General features: G+C 40.1%; 1 protein-coding gene across 3 annotated transcripts in view; it reads right to left on the minus strand.

The window, feature by feature from the left end:
* Nucleotides 1–15,484, minus strand: part of med13a (mediator complex subunit 13a) — a 217,668-nt gene extending 202,184 nt beyond the window's left edge. For 2 of the 3 annotated variants that reach the window (XM_043718104.1, XM_043718103.1), the window contains exon 1: nucleotides 15,104–15,480. In XM_043718104.1, the coding sequence (XP_043574039.1) occupies nucleotides 15,104–15,178 (75 nt within the window). In that variant the 5' untranslated portion in view covers nucleotides 15,179–15,480. Of the gene's footprint in view, nucleotides 1–15,103 lie in introns of all 3 variants that reach the window. The other variant, XM_043718105.1, reaches the window with a different exon arrangement.
* Between the last annotated feature and the right edge of the window lie 7,939 nt (nucleotides 15,485–23,423).

Consider the following 23,423-nt stretch of genomic DNA (forward strand, 5'->3'; position numbering starts at 1 on the left):
AGGTTATTTGAAATTGGAGAACGTAAAGTTGAGTCAAGCAACCTCAAGAAGATTTGAACAGATTTAAATGAGTAGGACGGAATGCAAATGTGGAAAAATGGGAGGCTATCCACTTTATTATACAAATGTGTAGAGTATTACTCACAATCTTAGAGATTAGAAATGGAAATACACAGAATGACTTAGATGCTAACCAATAAGGTCACTGAGGGCCAACATTTAAGTACAGCAAGGAATTAAGAAAGCTAATGGTATGTTGGCCTTTATCACAAAGATGACGATTCAAATACAAGAGCAGCAAAGTTTGGCTACAATTGTATAGAAGTTAAGACCACACTTGGGAATAATGCATGCAGGTTTGGTGGCCTTACTTAAGGGAGGATATTATTGCCATACAGCAAGCACAATTAAGGTTTATCAGACTTGTTCCTGGTATGGTGGGATTGACTAAAAAGGAGAGATTGGGGAAGAAGGCCTGAACTGTGGAGAGATGAAGACTGAGAGGTGATCTCATTGAAACTTAGAACAATAGACAGGGCATATGTTTTCCTGGTTAGGGATTCTAGAACCAAGGGGCAAAATGTAAAAATAAATAATAAAGGAAGCCAATTCGGAAGATAAGAATCTTTTAACTCAGGACTGAGAATCTTTTGAGTTTTCTACCCCAGAAAGCTGTAGAATCTGTTTTTTTACTGTTTTAAAATAGAAACTGACATTTGTAAATACTAAATGACAGAGGGATATAGGGATAGCATAGGATAAAAAGCATTCAAGTTGATCATCAATGATGGCAGTGTTCATTCAGGTCTGACCAAACAGGCAAAAGTGAAGACTGCAGATGCTGGAGATCAGAGTCTATGCTGGAAAAGCACAGATCAGGCAGCATCCGAGAAGCGGAAAATCGACGTTTCTGGAAAAAGCTTCATTCCTGAAGGGCTTTTGCCCGAAACATTCATCTTCCTGCTCCTCGGATACTGCCTGACCTGCTGTGCTTTTCCAGCACCACTTTAATCTAGACTCTGACCAAACATCCTACCTCTGCTCCATGTTTGAGGAAACTATAGAATAGACTAACCAACTGTTCAAGATAATTTTAAAAAGAGCTGGGTTTACTGCATCACAGCGTCTACGCAAAGCAATTCATAGTACATGAAGTATTTCTGAAATGGAATCACTGGTAAAGCAGGGAAAACATTGTAACACACATTGTTTCCAAATTGGAATGCAGTAAAAGATCAGATTTTGTTTTCATGATGCTGGCCAAAGGATAATTAAAAACTGTTCACATTTCCGATCTCAAACAATGCTGTGGAATCACTTAAAACCACCTTGAAAAAGGACAGATAAGGTATTGGTTTACGTTCTCATCTAAGGATAGCACTCTAGTACAAACCAGAAGGAACACTGCACAATTGATGCAAGTAATAGCAGAGGTTAATATTTTTACATCTCTGGAGGCTTGAAGCTTTTGCCTTCAAGAGTGCTAGTAGTGTTCCAGGTGACATCGACATTAAAACGGTGCCACTACACAAGTAAAAACAAACAAGATGACTTTGCACTTGTTGGGGGGTACAGTCAACTGCTTAAAAGTGTCCCCTGGAATAAGATCAGCTGTAACCAGCTAGAAAATCTCATTCTCAAACACTTTAAAAACAGTGGGAAAATATTTTCTTTATTTATTTGGCAAATTAGGTTTCACCATTCAGTGCAGATAGTGCTGAATTTGGCATATTTTCTGGCATACCTGGCCAACAGTTGAGTTGTCAGGCTAATGAAACAATTGTTTTTGTAAGATCTTACACTAAAGCAAATTCAGATAAGGAACTCATCTCCTACCCCACCAGCTGCCACTCCAGTATATTTTCTCTTTCACTGTCAGTGAAGTCCAGTCAAAAAACCATCATAGGTTCTTAAAAGAATTTATCTTGTGTCAGGACCTCCAGTAAATTAAATACATTTAATCAGCTCTCAGCTCCTTCATTTAACCAAAACAGACAAGTTTGGGAACTGTTGCATACATCCAATTCATTTGGCTGGAATACAAAAACAAAACACCATTGCAAAAATAATTTTTAAAACACCACAAATTTTAAAAACAAAAAAGAACTACAGAAGTAATTAAAGCAACTTAGTTTGAAGGGAAGTATAAGTTTGTCAGAAACTTGGATTTCCTCCCAGAAACTAACTCACAGGGCTTGTGTGTCACATGGTCCTAACATGTAAAGGCTTCCATGATGTAACTATGCAAAAGCAATTTAAATTGTAATGGAAATAATTTTGAAAAATTTTCCCTGCATCAATAGTTTTGGAATTTATCTGCACAAAGAAAGTTTTGAGAAAACAAATCATCTTCCCATATGCACAACAAGCATACATTTGTGTAAACATATTCTCAGTTCATGGGAACGGAATGACAATATTGGCATAGTCAGCAGGATCCAAACAGATAGTTACAATTGGATGGTGTCAACGGCTGCCCGGAACATCGGTGTCCCGAGACAGAAGGGCCCACAAGGTAAGATTTTAAAACCTTGGTCCCTCTCAACATTCCTGTGTGCTGGAGACAGTACCCTCGCTCGATCACTCTCTATTCTACAGATTCCTCAAATAGTAATTAGTTCAGTCAAGAGAAACAGTTTTGCAAGCACGCTGGCAGGCAGAGATTGTTGGGGGGGGGGGGGGGGAGCTTGATTGAGGTTACTGTCTCTTGGAGCGGGTTTGATTGAGGTTAGAGTCCTCTGCACAGTACTGGGGTTCACGTCAACTGGGGGGTTGATTTGAGGTTCAAGTCCTCGACACTGTGCTGTGGTTTGAGCACTCTGCATTTAAGTGGGGTTTGAGCCCCAGTGAGAAGAAAAGTGAGAAAGGGGTTAAAGTTCCTATTGGTGAAATTTAAGGCTCTGAGAGTCTTTGTTCTAGGTAGAAAAGAGAGGTTTGGACTGCAGTGCCATGTGCTCCGCAGCATGGACTCTCTCTAAGTGTAATTTCAGTGAGAGGCTGAAAACAAAAAAAAAGAGAAAACGCTGAAATTAACATTGTACTAATACTTGGGTTTAAAAAGGAAAGCTTCAATGTAAATTGTGCCATGCTCTGAGTGTTTGATAAAAATTTTGGTTTGTTAAAATACTGGTCCAGAAAATCCTTTCAGGTAACTATTTTGCCTTGTTTGAATCAGGCTCTCAATTCAGTGTTTTGTGGGCTATGTAATGGGCCAGATTTTGTTTTTACACAAGAACAGACTGGATTTTGTTTTCAGGTTGGACTTTACTGAAGGAGAATTTTGGAGAACTGTGGATTTCAGAACTTTACTGGTGAATTATTTTCCACATGGGAGAATTCTTCAAATTCTAATTATTGTAACGGAGTAGTAACTTTTGTCATAATTATTGTATGTTGTATGTCAATAACTTGCTTAAATACTGGATGTTAGTCTTAAGAAAGCTGGGAGTACCATTGGTTATCATGAAATGAGGGAATGAGTGTGTGTGTGTGTGTGTAGGGCATAGGCAGACAGGAAAAGAGTTAAGTTCTGAGTTTTGTGAAACAAGAGGTTCAGCTGAGCATGACTCAGATCAAATATGAACTTAACAATGGGGTGTCAGAGGCAAGGGTAATGGGTTAACAAGGTAGAAAAGCATTCAATACTTACAGCCACTTAGCAAGATGAGATAGCATTCAGTATGAGAGATCAGTTTAACAAGGTGAAAAGTATTCATTACGTGAAGCCAGTTATTCATTATGTAAAAGCAGCAGATAGCTTAATCTTTACTATTGGTTCTCATTAATTGGGTGACCATTACAATAAACATGTATGTTGCCTTATCTGGAAGCTCTTCCCTATAAAATGACTATTCAATGCATTGAAAAGCTGCTATTCCATGGGTGATTATTCTCTCTCCCTCCAGAGCCCAGAATAAAGATGAAGCAGATAAAACTACAATGTCTCTGAGCATTTTGCTTCGACTGAAGGAGGTGAAACTGGACAACAGTACCAAAGACATAGGAAGGGAAAAAGATGAGATTCTGAAGGGAGAATATAGAAAATTAGGCAGGAATTTTTAAAAGAGGTGTTTGAGGGTAGTAATATGTGGATTACCCCCAGTGCTACGAGCTAGTGAGGGCAGGAATAGGAGGATAGAGAAGATGAATGCGTGGTTGAAGAGCTAGCGTATGGGAGAAGGATTCACATTTTTGCATAATTGGAATCTCTTCTGGGGTAGAAGTGACCTGTACAAAAAGGATGAATTGCACCTGAATTGGAAGTGGACTAATATACTGGCAGGGAGATTTGCTAGAGCTGCCAAGGAGGATTTAAACTAGTAATGTGGGGGGTAGGACTCAGGGAAATACTGAAGAGATCAATCTGAGACTGGTACAGTTGAGAAAGGAAGCGAGCCAAACAGTCAGGGCAGGCAGAAACAAAGCAGAGAACAAAGTAGGATTAATAAATTCAACTGCATTTATTTCAATGCAAGAGGCCTAACAGGGAAGGCAGATGAACTCAGGGCATGGTTAGGAACATGGGACTGGGATATCATAGCAATTACAGAAACATGGCTCAGGGATGGGCAGGACTGGCAGCTTAATGTTCCAGGATACAATGCTATAGGAAGGATAGAAAAGGAGGCAACAAAAGAGAGGGAGTGGCATTTTTGATAAAGAATAGCATTATAACCGTACTTAGGGAGGATATTCCTGGAAATACATCCAGGGAAGTTATTTGGGTGGAACTGAGAAATAAGAAAGGGATGATCACCTTATTGGGATTGTATTATAGACCCCCTAATAATCAAAGGGAAATTGAGAAACAAATTTGTAAGGCGATTTCAGTCATCTGTAATAATAGGGTGGTCACAGTAGGGGATTTTAACTTTCCAAACAGACTGGGACTCCCATATTATTAAGGGTTTAGATAGAGAAGAATTTATTAAGAGTGTACAAGAAAACTTTGAGTCAGTATGTGGATGTACCTACGAGAGAAGGTGCAAAACCTGACCTCTCTTGGGAAATAAGGCAGGGCAGGTGACTGAGGTGTCAGTGGGGAAGCACTTTGGGGCCAGCGACCATAATTCTATTAGTTTTAAAATAGTGATGGAAAAGGAGACCAGATCGAACAACTGAAGTTCTAAATTGGAGGATGCCTAATTTTGACGGTATTAAGCAACAACTTTCGAAAGCTGATTTGGTACAAATGTTTGCAGGTATACAGATGTATGGAAAACGGGAAGCCTTCAGAAATGAGATAGAGTCCAGAGACAGTATATTCCTGTTAGGGTGAAAGTAAAGGCTGGTGGGTGTAGGAATGCTGGATGACAAGAGAAATTGAGGGTTAAGAAAAAAGAAGCATGTGTCAGGTATAGACAGGAGAGATTGAGTGAATCCTAAGAGTATAAAGGCAGTATACTTAAGACGGAAATCAGGAGGGCAAAAAGGGGACATGAAGTAGCTTTGGCAAACAGGGTTAATGAGAATCCAAGGGGCTCTTACAAATACATTAAGGACAAAAGGGTAATGAGGGAGCAAATAGGGCTGCACAAAGGTCAGCAAGGTGGTCTTTGTATGGAGACACAGGACATGGGGGAAATATTAAACGAGTATTTTGCATCAGTGTTTACAGTGGAGAAGGACACAGAAGATATAGAATATGGGAAATGGTTGGTTATACCTTGAACAAAGAGACCTTGGAGAGGAAGTTCATTGCTCCTTGAAAGTACAGTCAAAGTAGATGTTTGATATGGTTTCCTTTATTGGTCAGAGCATGAATATAAGAGTTGGGAGGTCATGTTGCAGCTGTACAGGACATTGGTTAGGCCACTGTTGGAATATTGCATACAATTCTAATCTTCTTCCTATCAGAAGGATGTTGTGAAACTTGAAAGGGTTCAGAAAAGATTTACAAGTATGTTCCCAGGGTTGGAAGATTTGAGATATAGGGACAGGCTGAATAGGCAGGGGCAGATTTGCCTGGAGCGTTAAAGGCTGAGGGGTGACCTCAGAGGTTTATAAAATCATGAGAGGCATGGATAGGATAAATAGACAGTCTTTTCTCTGGGGTGGGCGAGTCCAGAGGTTTAGGATGAGAGGGGAAAGATATGAAAGGGATCGAAGGGGCAACCTTTTCACACAAAGGGTGGTGCATCCATGGAATGAGCTGCCAGAAGAAGTGGTGGAGGCTGATACAATTACAGCATTTAAAAGGCACTTGGATGGTTGTATGAATTGGAAGGGTTTGGAGGGATATGGGCCAAGTGCTCGTAAATGGGACTAGATTAGGTTGGAATATCTGGTCAGCATGGACGAGTTAGACCATAGGTCTGTTTCTGTGCTGTAAATCTCTATGACTATGCCATTTACTATTGGCCACACTATTAAAACATCCATATTCTATGTTGTCTGTATCTATAACCAGTGAATGACATGGTAAAATAGAGGAAGAGATTTTTTTTCAAAATGGGTATCCAAATGAAAACCCAGATGGAGTTTGGATGTCACATTTTTTTTTTAAAATAAGGCCAACAGACATTGGCCAAAGAACTCTTCAGTTCAGCGTTTCTTTTTCTTGTCACATCTCAGTGCAATATTTGGTGTATTTTTAAGAGGACAATATATAAATGAGAGGGTCAAACTTTGATTTTACCCTTCCAAATAAGTTGGTTTTCTGCATTTCATTGAAACATGCAATTTACATGGAGGCAAAATGGTTTAAGATTAGATTACTTACAGTGACGTAACAGGCCCTTCGGCCCAACAAGTCCACACCGACCCTCCGAAGAGCAACCCACCCAGACCCATTGCCCTACATTTACCCTTTCACCTAACACTACGGGCAATTTAGCATGGCCAATTCACCTAATCTGCACATCTTTGGACTGTGGGAGGAAACCGGAGGACCCGGAGGAAACCCACACAAACTCCACACAAACAGCTGCCAGAGGCGGGAGTTGAACCCGGGTCGCTGGCGCTGAGAGGCAGCAGTGCGTCACCATGCTACCCACGGTAGGTATTTAATCTACATCCAGAACCATATAGAGATGTTTAGATTACTGCAAGCTTTCCAGTTGAACCAAGGATAAAGACAAGTAACTCATCTGTTTTAACCTACCACCCCCTTAGTGTTAGGCTAAGGCCTTTCATTGTAGATTGCCCCATCAGGAGAAACATCCATAATCTACTTTGTCAATCCCCTTTAGCACTTGCATACCTCTTCCCATTCTTCTCAAATCTAAACTCTACAAGCTTAAACTGCTCAATCTCACCTCATAAGACCAATCTTTCATTTCTGAAATTAATCAAGTGCACCTCCCCTGAACTACCTGCAAGGCAATTACATTCATCCTCAAACGGGCCAAAGCTGTAAGCAATATCTTAGATGCAGTCTTACCAACACTTTGCATCACGTCCCTACCTTTAAAATTGTATTCTTTTAGCTATAAATGTCAACATTCCACACAAGTTCATTACCTGCTGTACCTACATAGTATGTTTCTGCAATTCATGTACAAGGACACCCAGATCCCTCTGCATTAAAGGTTTTTCTCCATTTAGATAACAAGTTGCCTTTTATTCGACTCAATAAAATGGATAACCTCACTAATCCACATTGAAACACCATCTGCCAATTTTTTTCCCATTTGCATAACCATTTGTAAGTTTTTAATCCTATGTTCCAACATGCAACCTACAACTAGAGTAACTTGTCCCATCATTTCTTTTTGAAGAAAAACTGAACTGGTTAATTTCTTAACCATCATTAGGCACCAACCAATATTGTACTGAGATTTTATGTTTTGATTGAGCAAGCAGCAGTTAACCACAAAAGTACTACAAATTTCTCAAAACTAACATGGGTTACACAAAAAACATTAGTGTCTTTAACCGACTGCATTCAAATTATGGTCCAAATACCAGATCATCTTGAACTATTCATCTCTGTACAGATATCACAGAACTATGAATCACGACAGGACTTAGCCACATTAGTACAACCTGAATAATTCTCATGATGGTCAATGGATAAATCTACCTACGAAATTGTCCTACACTATAAGAGTAGGAGACAGGATGCATCTGCCACTGTTGGATGTAATCCAGTGTAAATTCCACAGGCTAAAAAACAAATTCCAACTCCCTGTCTACTTCAGAATTCTAGTTTGCATCTAATCCAGGATGTGGACACAAACAGACATTCCTGCGCAATGAAGAACAAAATACTACTCATCCAAGACATTGAAGGGTGGTCCTGACAGCCAGTTCAGGTAGATGCACAAGATGTTGTATTATTCCTTCTCGTCACTCTAAAAACATGTTCTCATGAACATTCACTCTTTAATATTAAAAAGATTGTCTCACTGCCAGTCATTCACAAGACCTTATTGCAATATTTGCCTACAAATCAATGATCAAATTTCAAACAGCATAGCATTCATGCAAGTGTGTTCTTTTAAGCCCATGATAAGGTTGTCAATTTCAGTAACAATAATTAAAAAGCTTTTTTCCCCACCTCCCTTCTCCCTGCTAATTCTCTGGTCTCCATAATAATGACCAAGTCCAAAACACCAGGATCAGCTCAGAAACAATGTAAACATAAGTAAACATAAAAAACGGGTCTTTCAATAGATTTATACACAAACTAGGTTCGACTCCTGCCCTATGCCAAGTCAACATGTATTAACATTGGTCAGTACCTCAAACTGAAAAAGCAAATAATGATAACATTACAGCAACACCGAGCAAGACCTTTGATGAAGTCTACAAGAATCAACTGAACTTAGCCACAATTCTCCTGATATCAATATTAGTTTCAAAAACAGGAGCTGCGAGAAAAGCTCAGCAAGTCTGGCAAGCATCTGTGAAGAGAAATCAGAGTTAATGTATCAGGTCTGGTGACCTTTCCTCAGAACTAGTCCTGAGGAAGGGTCACCGGATAGAAACATGGTGGGCCTAGGTGGGATGCTCTTCAGAGTGTTGGTGTGGACTCCATAGGCCAAATGGCCCGTTTCCACACTGTAGGGATTCTTTGATTCAAATGGCTTCCTTTAGCAGCTCGCTCCATACACTGACCATCCTCTGCATGAAATTGTCATCCCTTAGGTCCCTTTTATTTCTTTCCCTTCTCACTTTAAACCTATATCCTTTAGTTTTGGACTCTCCTAGCCTAGGAAAAAGATCTTAACTATTCACCCTAACCATGCCCTTCATGACTTTATAAACATCTATAAAAGGTGGGCCCTGAGCCTCCAACACTCCAGGGAACAAAGCCTCACCCTATAACTCAATCCCTCTAGTCCCAGCAACATCCTTGTAAACTTGAAAGGGTTCAGAAAAGATTTAACAAAAATCTTTCTACATCACCATCCTGTACAGCCACAGCATCACGTCCCAACACCAATACTCAATGCACTGACCAATAAAGGCAAGCATTCCTTGCACCCTCTTCTCTATCCTATCTACCTATGACTCCACTTTCTATGTGAAGAAACTATGTACTTGCACTTCAAGGTCTTTTTGTTCAGCAACACTCCCCACGACCTTTCCATTAAGTGTATATGTTGTGCCCCGATTTGCTTTAGCAAAATACATCACCTCACGTTTATCTAAATTAAGCTCCATCTGCCGCCACTCAGCCCAACAGTCCATCTGATCAAAGTCCTGTTATACTGAGAAAACCTGTTTCACTATCCACTATGCCATCAAGTTTGGTGTCACCTTCAAACTTACTAAACATACATCCAATATTCACATCTACATCATTTATTTAAATGACAAAAAAAGTGGACCCAGCACCAATCTTTGTGACGCACTTTGTAAGTGGTGTGCCACATTGTAGGTTGTAGGTTTCCTAATGAGTCAACACTAACCAGATTACATGGACCAAGAAATTTCTTAAGGAAGCACTGCAATTATCTTCAAGATTGAAAAAAACAAGGTGTCACAGTTTGAATACCTAAACAATGATCCTGAAGCATAATTGAGCACAATCAACAAGGGACAGTGTTAGACGATCTCCCACTATGGAACCAGGTTATATGATCAAGAATCAGACTAAATCTCTTACAGCAATAAAACAGACAAGCAATTAATTATCCTCCAAATTTCATCTATACAGTACTCAGCACCCTTTCTTTAAAAAGTGAAGAGGACAGGCAGGACATGCATCTTGTTAAAACCAATTTCTTTCTAAATCAGAACAAAGACCTCCAGGTTGATATTTTTACTGCAAGGGTACCCTGATGATAGCATCCTTAGACATCACAGTCTCTACTGAAATAAATTAGGCACAAAGCCACAACTTTAAACTGTTTAGTCAAGATAGTACTGCAAACCTCAGGAACCCAATTCACTAGCTGGTTAAGTGTCTGGTTAGTAGCTAAGTTCCCCAGGAATAGACAACAGTCCAGATCAGCTCAAGCGTCTGGAAGTTAAAAAAGCTATTGTTTTCAATGGAGGCATTCCAGGATATTTTATTCGTGACATCATACAGCAAGCCAACCACAAGATTAGATCGGGCAAGCTCCTCACCAATAATGTGAATTTACAGCAAGTTGTACACTCGTTCCCAAGATTATAGCATTACTATACCATAGAGAACAGCACAGCAATACAGTGTAGTATGATGTTCTTTGCAGAATTCAATCACAAGCTGCTGCTGCTACTACTAGAGATCAGTTACTGAAAGAACACTCTTCAGTGAGCAATAGAATAAGCTGGCATGAATATCTGTGTCACGACACAACTCCTCTAATGGAGTCTTATGAAAATCACATCATACATAGTTAGCAATGCAGTTCAAAAACATTCAATTCTTAGCCTATGTTAATATCAGCCTGATCAGAAAAAATGACTTAAAATTGGGGTCCTAAACTAGGAAAAAGAGATGTGAAGAAAAGACAAGACTTATGGTTCACATTTGATTGTCAGCATGTAAACCATGCCATGTGTCAATGGCTCAGCTAGTAGCACTCCTCTCCAAGTCAGAACAAATATCAAAGATGATAGAAGGCATGCGCTACAGTGCCAGATGTGTCATCTGTCAGATGTGCTGTTAAACCAAGGCCCACTCTGCCTTCTTAGGAGAGCATAGAATATTCCACTACTACTAGTTAGCAACTTGGACAGGGAGTTAAAACCTGTCCAATATAAATTCTTCAATTGACATAAAACAAAGTTTTTGGGTCATTATTTTCATTGTTTATGTAATCTTTATTCAAGTTAATAGACAGAAAGATTCCCCACTGAAAGCATCTAAACCTTAGTCACAGACCCACAGAAATGTACAGCACACAAACAGACCCTTCGGTCCAACTCATCCATGCCGACCAGATATCCCAACCTAATCTAGTCCCATTTGTGTTCATGCAATAAGAATGTTTCTTTTGAGAAGAGGTTGATTTGGTTGGGCCTGCACTCATTGGAGCTTAGAAGAATGAGAGACTACTTTATTGAAAAATTCATGATACTTAGAATTTTAACCAGTAAGGTAATTAGGAGTTATAGGGAAAAAGCAGGAAACTGAAGTTGAGGATCATCAGAATCATTCAGGATCTCATTGACTAGCAGAGCATCCTCTATGGTTGGAATAGCTTACTTCAGCTTCTACATTTTATGGCCGAATGGTTGCCAACATCCACGAAGTCAAGTGCCAGCAAGTCATAGAATCAGAATGCCTATAGTGTGAAGGCAGGCTATTTGGCCCATCAAGTCCCCACACCTCCTCCTTCCTTACCCCCCCACTCCCTCTCTTTCCCCCCCCATCACCCCCAACCCTGCATCCCCCAAGGCGAATCCATATAGCCTGCACATCCCTGGAAACTATGGAGCAAGTTATCCTTCCTTAAAGACCATAATTGCCCCTCCGACATGATTGAAGATGCCCTCCAATGCATCTCATCCACGACCCACACCTCCACCCTCCAACCACAACAAGGACAAAACCCACTGGTCCTCACCTTCCATCCCACCAAGTTTTGCGTAAACCGTATCAGCCTCCAACATTTCCACCATCTACAAACAGACCCTACCACCAGGGGTATATTTCCCTCCCCACCCCTATCCGCCTTCCGCAAAGACTATTTCCTCTGACTACCTGGTCAGGTCCACACCCCTCCAACAATCCACCCTGTCCTCCTGGCATCTTCCCTTGCCACGGCAGGAATTGCAAAACCTGCGCCCACACCTCTACCCTTACCTTCATCCAAGGCCTTCCACATCCAAAGTTTCACCTGTACTTCCAGAAACGTCATTTATTGCATCTGTTGCTCCCTATGCGATCTCCTTTACACCGGGGATACTGGACGCCTTCGCGCAGAGCACTTCAGGGAACATCTCCGGAACACCCGCACCAATCAACTCCACACCCCCTTGGCCGAACATTTCAACTCCCCCTCCCACTCTGCCAAGGACATGCAGGTCCTGTGCCTCCTCCACCGCCACTCCCTCACTACCCGACGCCACCTCGGAACCCTTCAACCCCAGGGCATCAATGTGGACTTCACCAGTTTTCTCATTTCCCCTCCCCCGACCTTACCCCAAGTTCCAAACTTCCAGCTCAACACCATCCTCATGGCCTGTCCCACTCGTCAATCTTCCTTCTCACCTATCCGCTCCACCCTATCACCTTTAGCCCTTCCTCCATCCACCTATTGCACTCCACTACCTTCTTCCCTGCCCCACCCCCTCCCAGCTCTCTCTCCGCCCCAGAGGCTTCCAGCCTCATTCCTGATTAAGGGCTCCTGCCCGAAACATCAATTTTCCTGCTCCTCGGATGCTGCCTGACCTGCTGTGCTTTTCCAGCATCACTCTAATCTTGACTGATCTCCAGCATCAGCAGTCCTCACTTTCGTCAAGTTATCATGGCCAATCCACCTAATCTGCACATCTTTAGACTGTGGGAGGAACCCATTCTGACACTGGAAGAACGTGCAAACTCCACACAGTTGCCCAAGCCTGGAATTGAACCCAGGTCCCTGATCTTAGGACTTGAGGGATGTGAGGCAGCAGTGCTGATCACTGAATCAGCAAGTCAAAATAGCACATTTGCTCCAGCAAGTCTTGTCAACAGCAGTTTGAAAGAAAAGCAAATCAAGGGGACAAAATAACTAACATCTCTTTTCTTAAGAATAAATTGTATCACTCAAATTGTATAACTATTAAGCTTATCTGCTCTGGACACCTACTCAAGATGTAAATTATAAGTAGTTAAATCAACACTTATGGAAGCAATATTTTCCAGGCTTATAACAGATCTTCAATGCATAATTCATTGATTTCACCAGGACCCTGCAGCAAACCAATGCAGGAAATAACTAAAGCACCCACACCCCAACCAGAAGATCATGCTTTCCAAGTGACTTTTTAACAGTTTATTTGAAACTTCATTGTGTTTAGCAACATTTTTCTAACAGCCAGATGAAACACCGGTCTGACAATAGTCCCATCATTTTTGACGGTGAGTGGCTGTGAAGAACAGAACAGGTGGAAGATTAACTTTGTCTGATTCCATTTGATTAGCTTTCCTGCCAAACACCGATTAGTCACAGTAGTCAGGAATCCGCAATTCAGATTATTCACATTATCTCCAGTAGCAGAGTCGTCACAGGAATGAGTTCCCCTTGAAGGATCAAGGTTTTGTTTTGTTGGGGGGGGGGGGGAGAAAGAAATGTGGTGTGGTGGCAAAAAAAATAAACATGGGATCATTTTAATATTAAAAACCCAATTCTCCTTTTATTGCTCGAACCTTAATAGTTACTTCTACCACAGCATTTGATTTCAAGAAACAAGTCCATTTTGCTTTCCATATTCAATGTTTTAATTTGAAACAACTCATCCATATTTTCCACTTTTTAAAAAAAACTTGCAGAACAGCAACAGTGAACTGTAATCACTTCGACTAGACAGCTGGGCAGCCATGTTAAGAATGAGAGGATTTTTTTAAAACTTTAAAAAGATGTTCCAAAATCATTTAAAGACTCCCATATGAATAGAAAGAAAACACTGGCTCTGAACCTTTCCATTTCACCACCCTTTTCCAAATATCCAATGTTAATAAAATCAAACACGATAAGAAAAAGTTGTGTCAGCTTGGAGGAATGTACTGAACAATTTTTTTTCTCTTGATACAAACTGCTCTTAGGCAATGCTTTAGACGGGGGGGGGGTATTTCTTATATAGTGCACTTTTGCTGCTCTGAAGAGAAAAAAAGTGCCTGAAATATACATCCTCCACCCAATACATTTGGAAATTCAATCCAAGCAAAGTGACCTTTGACAACTTCCCTTCACTTTGTGAATCAAGAAAGATTTTCCATTCCACGCAACAAAAAAGTTACACACCCAAGAAAACAAAATCTGCGACATTACCTTAAAACTCTCGAGGCCTAAAGTACTCATTTTGAAAGTTTTTTTGCTCTTCCTCTGAAGTTTAAAAACACTTCCCTCTTGGTACGCCTCCGAAAGTGGGGGTTGGGGAAAGCAAAGATAAAATGCAGTCCATATGAAACCCCTAATTAACATTACATTATGAAAACTTTTTAAAACCGTCCCAGACAAAATGACAGTCTTTAAATCTAACGTCGTTCGATAGTTTCAAAATAGACATCCCTCCTCCGTCAGTTTCATTCGTTTGTTAATATATCGTTTCGATTTTGGCTGAAAAATAGCCAGAGTTCCAAAGTAATTTCAAAAATGTATACGTTCATAAAAGGCTATCTGCGATATAAATGCTTGCGTGCCATGAAGGAAAAAGGCAAAGTCGTATTTTATTGATGGCAAGTTAGGAGTTTACACGCTTGGCCTACGTAGGTTTCTTGACACAAAACAGATTTTCACCTCAAGACATTTCTAAAAAGTGGGCAAGTTGTACATTTGATCAAACACGGAAAGGATTTTTTAAAAGTGATTTTTCTTTTTTTTAAAAAAACTTCAACAAGAACACTTTTAAAGCGAGTAATTGGAGTAGTGTGGATCTAGACAGGTTTACAAAGATGTTAAAATGAGAGAGTGTTAGGTTTTGTTTTAAAGACTCCCTCCTCACTATCTCTCTCCCCAATGCCTGAGTGAAAAGGCCGCGGTTTGAAAATGGCTGCGCGACGGCCGCTTCAATCACTCACCAGAGAGAAGAGATTGGAATAACAATCCTCCAAACTCGCCCCGTTCGCCACCCAGCAGCCGGACGAACTCATCATCACGATCCCTGCATCGTCGACGAAGATTTAACACGCACTTCGAAAAGAAGAAAAAAGAAATACACAGGGGAAAAAGTCCTCCTCAGGAAAATTTCCACAGATATTTGTCCCACATGAAAGCTGTTTTTTTTAATGTACAGAATGTAGTTGCCTTTTGATTTCTCTTTTCTCTCCTCTCAGAGGGGAACGAGATAAAAGCATCTGTCTTCTCGCTTCGCTTCGTTCCCTTCCCTTCCCTCCCCTCCCTCCCCCCCCAGTTACTCGGATCTCTTTCAGCCGACTCGGGTTTGTTTCAGTCCCTGTCCTTTAATGGGAGCCTCAGTCCCAGACTTAATGGCGGAGGCACCGTCACGTGATGCGGTCGGCGGTCGAGTTCCGAACCTGCGGCCACTCGGGGCGCCATAGAGCATGGCCCAAAGCGTTCGCATCTCCCAGCTGCGGCCACTAGGAGCGCGATAGAACACGACCCCCAGCGCTCGCACCTCCCTACTGTGGCCACTAAAAGCGCTGTACGAGGGCAACCCAAATCTCCAGCAGCCAAGATAATTTTAATTATTTCCTACCCTCTTCTATTTGCAGGGGTACTCAAATTTAGCTTAGTATTTACACTCCAGATAAATCCACTTTGAAAGTTATCAAAAAGTGACAACGCCTTTTTAAAGCAATTATTTTTCTGTATTTACAAAGAACTGTCATTAGGCACATGTTGAGAGATAATTTATACAACTGCCGAGGATCAGGTTATATTAGACAAAGTATAATTGGAGAAATTTATTAACTCTCGAACTACAAGTCATATTTAATAAATATGACAACAAACCCACTTTAGTGTAAGAATCTCACCACATTTAGCAATATTTTGCCAAATAACCTGACAAACCTGAGCAATTCACTCCATAATTTATTTTGTAAAGGTAATTAAGATCACAAAACAAATTACATTAAGACACTCTACAAATGGGAAAGATAAAGTTTATCAGTTGCCACAGTGACATACTGCCTGTAACATTGTATACATTTCTTTAATTTCTTTGTGCCAAAAAATCTCACATAAACATTGACACACTGCATGGAACCGCTTACATTTTCTTGCAAATACTGAAACTTTAAACTCCTGTTCTAACAACCAGAAGAGAATACATTTCTACTTTTATATAAATATATATAGAAATATTGGAAGTCAGAGAAAAGCATGCAGAATTCTTGAGATATTGCAGTCCTCACAGGCCACAGTATGCCTGGACTCAACTTAAGAGAAATCTTGAGTTCCCAGCCCCTCGGGTCCACTGGGCTAGTCAGAAAGTCTACACCAAGTCCTTTCGACAGTTTGTAAAATCCTTAAATTACAAACAAGCAGTAACAAAAAGAAAATCACTTGTCATACTGCCAAAAGAACAGAGTTCAGATAATGGATTAGATGAAAAACAAACAACTTCATTAAAGACATATCGTACTGAGAAATTGAATGCCATTAACAAGGAAATATTTTATTTGCAGCTATAGATCATCATATTATGTTGAGGATAGAATGGGAACCTGGAATATACAGAGATTGCATCACAATATTATTTTCTTCTCATTGTCACATTACAAGTTAATTATAGGTAGGCAATGGAGTACTTAAAATGTTAAATATAGGATTGTTGGAAGGGGTTAGGGTAAATCTCAGCAACCAAACTGTTAAACTTGCACAGATTTTCGAAATTCTTACAACTATCAAAAAGTTTAAGTAAAGAAAATTAAGTTTTACTCCCAGACATTAATTTTTCAAATGACAGAAGTTTTTGCGACTATAAAAGCATTAGTAGTAACAGTTTTAACCGTTAATTTATAACACAACCAAGTTAAATAGTTTTACAGTGACAAAATTGCTACACTAAGTTGAAAGGGCAAAGATCATTCCAAGATAACTTAGCTAATTATTGCACAGACCTTTAAGTATGACTTGCAAACATTATATTTGAAACGTATATTAAATAGATCCCAGTGGGGGTGGTAATGGGAATGCTGCAACTGGTTTCTAGACCTCTGGGAATGGGGTTATAAACACTATTCCTACTCATTATCCAGTAATGGCTGCTGAACATCAGAAGAGAACAGTTGAAATAATCCAGTGATAATTATAGTTAGTTCATTTGAACAGGGACAAAGTTTTTTTTTGGGATGCTGAGGTAGTATGCAATATTTGTAACAAAATAAGTCACAATTGATCTTCAGAATTCTCAGTTGCTTCTCACACTATATATTACCAGTAAATATGGTCCACGATTTTTAGCTATTGCATGAAACAGATTTTTAAGATTAGGTAAACAACTGTTTCCCTTTTAAATGTAAACCATTTGAACGGAAAACCTAAATACAGGAACAGTGGATCTCTGCTTACCCACAATTCAATAATCAAAAATAAGCAGAATTGAAAAGAATGCCTATTGAGGGAGTGGGATAAAAATATCTATATTTAATATGTCCAATAAAAACTGAAGCAATTGTTTGTCAGTTGTGTACAGAAAGAATTTGTAAATGATGAATTCAGGTAGAAAGGAGTGCACACTTTGAAGTAATTTTATTCTACGTGGGAATATTGAACTCCTTCAAAAGAGACAAGATGATGATAAGGACACAGCCAAGATTTCTCAGGGGAAGAGACTTTTTTGTTCTTAACAAAAGGTTCCTGAAACTTGAAACCACACCAGTTGTGGTCCCCTGATCTGAGGGGAGATTCATTGGCACTGGAAGCAGTACATAGAAGGTTCACTAGGTTAAGCCTAGGCATGAAGGGATTTTGAGGCAAGGCAAAGTGACTTAGGCCTATATTCACTGGAGTGAAGAATGAAGGGAGACTTTATTGAAACGCAATATTCAAAGGGTTTCTTACGAGATCACCTCACCTAGAGGTCGTAAATTCGTTCACTGAGCCAGTGTGTTTTTCTGCAGACGTTTCATCACCTCGCTAGGGGTCATCTGTCCTGCCTGCCATTTATATGTCTCTTTTTTGGTACTTCAGTTTCTGTATCCGAGTGGTTTGTACATAGGGTCCAGTTCAATGTTTATTGATTGAGTTACATTTGGAGTGCCAGGCTTCAAGGAATTCTCTTGCATGTCTGTTTCACCCGTGTTAGGATGGTTACATTGTCCCAGTTGGAGACAGACCATCAATGCTTCTCTAGACTCCCTGAATGTCACAGAGAAAGGTGATGAGATGTCTGCAGAAAAAAACCCACCAACTTGGTAAACAAATCTGCAAATTCATCCACAACCTGAGCTACAAATCTTTTCAAAAACTCTAATCACTTCACTTTGTGGGAGAGTCTAGGAAGAGGGCATAACTTCAGAATGAGGGGATCACTGAATTAAGATGGAAATTCCATGTCATATCTTTCTCAGAGGCTAGGAAATCTGAAATTCTTTACCAGATGGTTGTAGAGTGTATTTAAGTGATGTTAAGTGTATTCAAGGCAGAGACAAAATCAATAAGGAAATCAAGGGGCATGGGGAGAAGGCAGGAAAATGAAGTTGAGGATTATCAAAATCAGCCATCACAGTGACTTGATGGGCCAAATACCCTACTTCTGCTTAAAAGCAAATTACTGCGGATGCTGGAATCTGAAACCAAAAGAGAAAATGCTGGAAAATCTCAACAGGTCTGGCAGCACCTGTAAGCAGAGAAAAGAGTGACGTTTCGAGTCTAACTGACCCTTTGTCAAAGCTGACAAAGGGTCAGTTAGATTCGAAACGTCAGCTCTTTTCTCTCCTTAGAGATGCTGCCAGACCTGCCGAGATTTTCCAACATTTTCTCTTTTGGTTTCAGCCTACTTCTGCTCTTGCATCTTATGGGCTAATCTGGCTTGTGGAATTACCAAACAAATGCACACTTTATACTGGATAGTTTGTGCCATCCCTAAATTTATGCTGTCCATAAATTCGGGAGGAATGGACACTTAGAAGGTATTTTATACCCAAATAAAGATCAAATTTTCCCCATTTACTTTAAGTGATAAAGACACAGGAGGTTAAGGTTTTCAAAAGAAAACAGTCAGCTGAAAATTAGCCTACACATTCCTAAACCTCCACCAGCATTTATAACAGTAGATTGATTTTGGTGTTGCAATTTATTAACTTTCAGATACTTTTGGGTCTTGCAGCCATGCACTGCACAATTCATACTTTCACATGCTAGAAGCAATGTGCTGGCATAAATATTTTAGCTCAAAACATACTTGAATGGATCTCAGTTATTGAATTGGATACATTGATGCAGCTGGCATTCCATAGACAGAAGAGGTAGAACATTTGCTGGGCTACCTCCAGTTTTACTTGGCCTAAAATCAAAATAACACTTGGAGTCTATTCCGTCAGTGCAAAGATATTAAAATTGGCATCAATTTTAGCATGTTCAACTAAGCAGATCACAAAGCACATATTAACCAATAACCTCTAACACCACAGATAAGGCATTCCATTTCTGACTGTCTGCCCATTTATCTGTTATCATTGGTTCTGTTCTATTGACTTCCTTCTGTTTCAGTCCACATCCAGTCAGTACTGCAAAGATGGCAGGCAAATACTTTGTATTTTCACCTAAAAACCAAAATAACAACTCACCTCAGCAGATGTATGATAGAGGTGTATTGCAATCTTTTATTCACACTATCTAAATCCTGGACCATTTCTGCATAACAAAAATTGTTTCTTAAAAAAAGTAAAATTAAGAATAATTCTCAAGGTTTAGTCAGAGTGTAAACAAGCAATGCAGAACAGGACACTCTTTCCTCACTTGTACAGACAGAGGTATCTTAGCTGGTATAGCAATGACAGACTGTCTCAAGGATTTAAAGAGGCCAAGGGAGGAACCTCCCATATGTAGACCCTTGTCTCAAATGCCTTACAGCTAGTGAAATAGTATTTTGTTTGAAGCATCACTTGTTTAATGTAGGAAGCATGACAATCAATAGAAATGACCAGATCTCATTATAAAAGAGATATATTGGTTCAGGGATGAATATTGACCAAGATGCCAGCTAGAACATGTTCTTCAGGAGATAAGCCTGAATAACATCTTTTACATCCAACTGAGAAAACATTAGTTTACAGTTATTTTCTAAAGAAAATACAACAACAGTGACTGCCAGTTAGGTTGCGTGTTGAAATCTCTAATGTGGGATTGAACTCAACTTTCTAACTCAGAGGCAAGACCACCACTAGGGAGGTGGGTGTCATTGGCATGACCGGCATTGTTGCCAATTCCCAATTTCCCTTGAATGGAACGGCTTGCTATGCCATTTTTAGAGGTTAGTTAAGAGTCAAAGTCACATATAGGCCATACCAAATATAAATAGCAGGTTTCCCCTACCCAAAGAGGTTATCAAGCAAACCAGATGTTTATGACTATCAATGATTGTTTTATGGTCAACGTTATAAAATGTTGAAATTTGAATTCAATACAAATGTAGCTATATAAAATAGAGCAAAATCAAGGGCAGACTGGTGAACTCGGCGGACGTGCCTATTACAATATAATGCAGAAATGTTTGAAGCAAAGGTCTTTGGAATAAGCATCAATATAATCTAATTTTTAATGGGTGCAAGAACAGAGAAAACAGGGAGAGAGAGTAGGGAGGGTGTATACAGAAATCCCTGAAGGTGACAGATAAGCCGAAACTAACAGAATATTTGGCTTTGTAAATAAGGGCATTGGATACAGTTAGCACGAATTTCTGAAAAGGATAGATTTATGTATTTGATTGTGTACCCCCAGAAATCATGAAATGGGGATTCACTAGTACTGTTCATAGACAAAAGCTGATGCTGTGCTTGTTCGATTAGGAGGTGCTCATTTGCAACTTCACAAATAAAAACTTAAAACATGGCTAAAAATTAGCTAGTTTTATCTTACAACTGGTTTTCTGGAATTGAGCATCCATGCTTGAAAACTTTTTCTAATCTTCATGTTAGGTAATTAATAGACTAGTGTTCAGCATTCTGAAGGAAGGATATCAAAGCTTTAGAGAGACCGTACAGAGGGATGGGGCAGTTCACTTGTATAGGCAAAAGCGAGGACTGCAGATGCTGAAAATCAGAATCTAGATTAGATTAGAGTGGTGCTGGAAAAGCACAGCAGGTCAGATCTCTCCAGGGTGAAGGTTCCCTGCCTTCAGTCCTGATGAAGGGCTTTTGCCCAAAACGTCAATTTTCCTGCTCCTCAGATGCTGCCTGACCTGCTGTGCTTTTCCAGCACCACTCTAATCTAGACACAGTTCACCTGTATGCAGACTGGAGAAGCCTGGATTGTTCTAACAGAGAAACTTGAGGACAAGTTAATACAAAGTTGAGTTTTGACTGAGCAAATGAAAGGAGAAAATTCTACTGGTAAGTGGGTCAGTGACAAAAGGTCATAGACGTGAAGTTACTGACAAAAGAACTAGAGTGCTAAAAGAGTAAAAACATTTCCATGCATTGAGTTGTGGAATCAGGTTATATAGTGACTTTCAAAAAGCAATTGGATGTACTGGAAGATGACTCATTACCAGGATAATTGGGGAGGCTACTCTGTTGGTCGAAAATTCAACATCAAATTCAATAACAGCAGAGACAACAGACCAATTGCTTCTTGTAGCTGCAAAATTCTATAATTCAATTTCACCAAAGATTTAAAAGTTGTGCACCAAAAGGAACATTTGTACATTCCATTACAGATGTCTTAAATGTATCAAAAGAACATAACTATCTCTTCTTAAAAGTCAAGAACATTGCTGGAGCTGCACACCATCAAGATCCAAGGGATTTACCACTGACCAAAACGTGAATTGGACCGGTCTAGAAAATATAAGGCTGCTTTGATATTGTGAACATATGCCTCTACACAGGGAAGAACAAGGGCAATAAAAACCCATGGCCATCATCTGTAAATTCCCCTTTAATTCCCATGCCATCTTGACTTAGTCATTGAAGTACAAAGCACAGAAACAAACCCTTGGGTCTAACTCATCCATGCTGACCAGATATCCTAAATTAATCTAGTCCCATTTGCCAGCATTTGATCCATATCCTTCCTATTCATGTACCCATCCAGATGCCTTATAAGTGCTGTAATTATACCAGCTTCTACCACTTCCTCTGGCAGCTCATTCCATACACACACCACCCTCTGCATGAAAACAGTGCCCCTCAGATCCCTTTTAAAATCTTTCCCCCCCTCACCTTAAACCTGTGCCCTCTAGTTTTGATTTCCCCTATGCTGTGGAACAAAAGAAGACTGGCTATTTCACCCCACGTCTATGATTTTATAAACCTCTACGGTCACCCCCAGCCTCTGATGCTCCAGGGAAAATAACCCCAGTGTATTCAGCCTCTCCCTACATCTCAAACCCTCCAATCCCAGCAACATCCTTTTAAATCTTTTCTGAACCCTTTCAAGTTTCACAATATCTTTCCTATAGCAAGGAGACAGATATTGAATGTAGTATTCCAAACGTGGCCTCACCAATGTCCTGTACAGCTGCAACATGATATTCCAACTCCTCAACTCAATGCACTGAACAATAAAAGCAAGCGTACCAAATGCCTTTTTCACTATCGTCTACCAGTCACTCCACTTTCAAGGAACTGTGAACCTGCACTCCAAGGTCTCTTTGTGCGGCAACACTCCCCAGGACCCTAACATTAAGTGTTTAAATCCTGCCCTGGTTAGCCTTAGCAAAATGCAGCACATCATATCCAAGTTAAATACCATCTGCCACTCCTCAGCCCATTGACCCATCTGATCAAGATCCCACTGTACTCAGAGGTAAACTTCGCTGTTCACTACACCACCAATTTTGATACCATCTGCAAACTTACTAACTGGGACTCCTACATCCATTCAAATCATTCATATAAAAATGACAAAGCAGGGGACCCACACCAATCCTTGCTGGGTCACAGGTCTCCAGTCCAAAAAACAACCTTCCACCACTACCCTGTCTCCCATCAAGTGAATTTTGTATCCAGTTGGCTACCACTCTTGGATTCCACATGATCTAAATTTGCTAACCAGTCAACCAGGCAGAATTTTGTTAAGTCCATGTAGACCACATCCACCCTCTGCCTTCATGAATCCTTTTCATCACTTCCTCAAAAACCTCAATCACATTAGTGAGACAAATTCTCACGCGCAAAGCCAAGATGACTATCTCTAATCAGTCCTTGCCTTTCCAAATACATATATACCCTATCCCTCAGAAATCCCTCCAGAGGGGATGCAAGTTGG

The sequence above is a fragment of the Chiloscyllium plagiosum genome, chromosome 28, assembly GCF_004010195.1.
Source record: "Chiloscyllium plagiosum isolate BGI_BamShark_2017 chromosome 28, ASM401019v2, whole genome shotgun sequence".
NCBI classification, from domain to species: Eukaryota; Metazoa; Chordata; class Chondrichthyes; order Orectolobiformes; family Hemiscylliidae; genus Chiloscyllium; species Chiloscyllium plagiosum.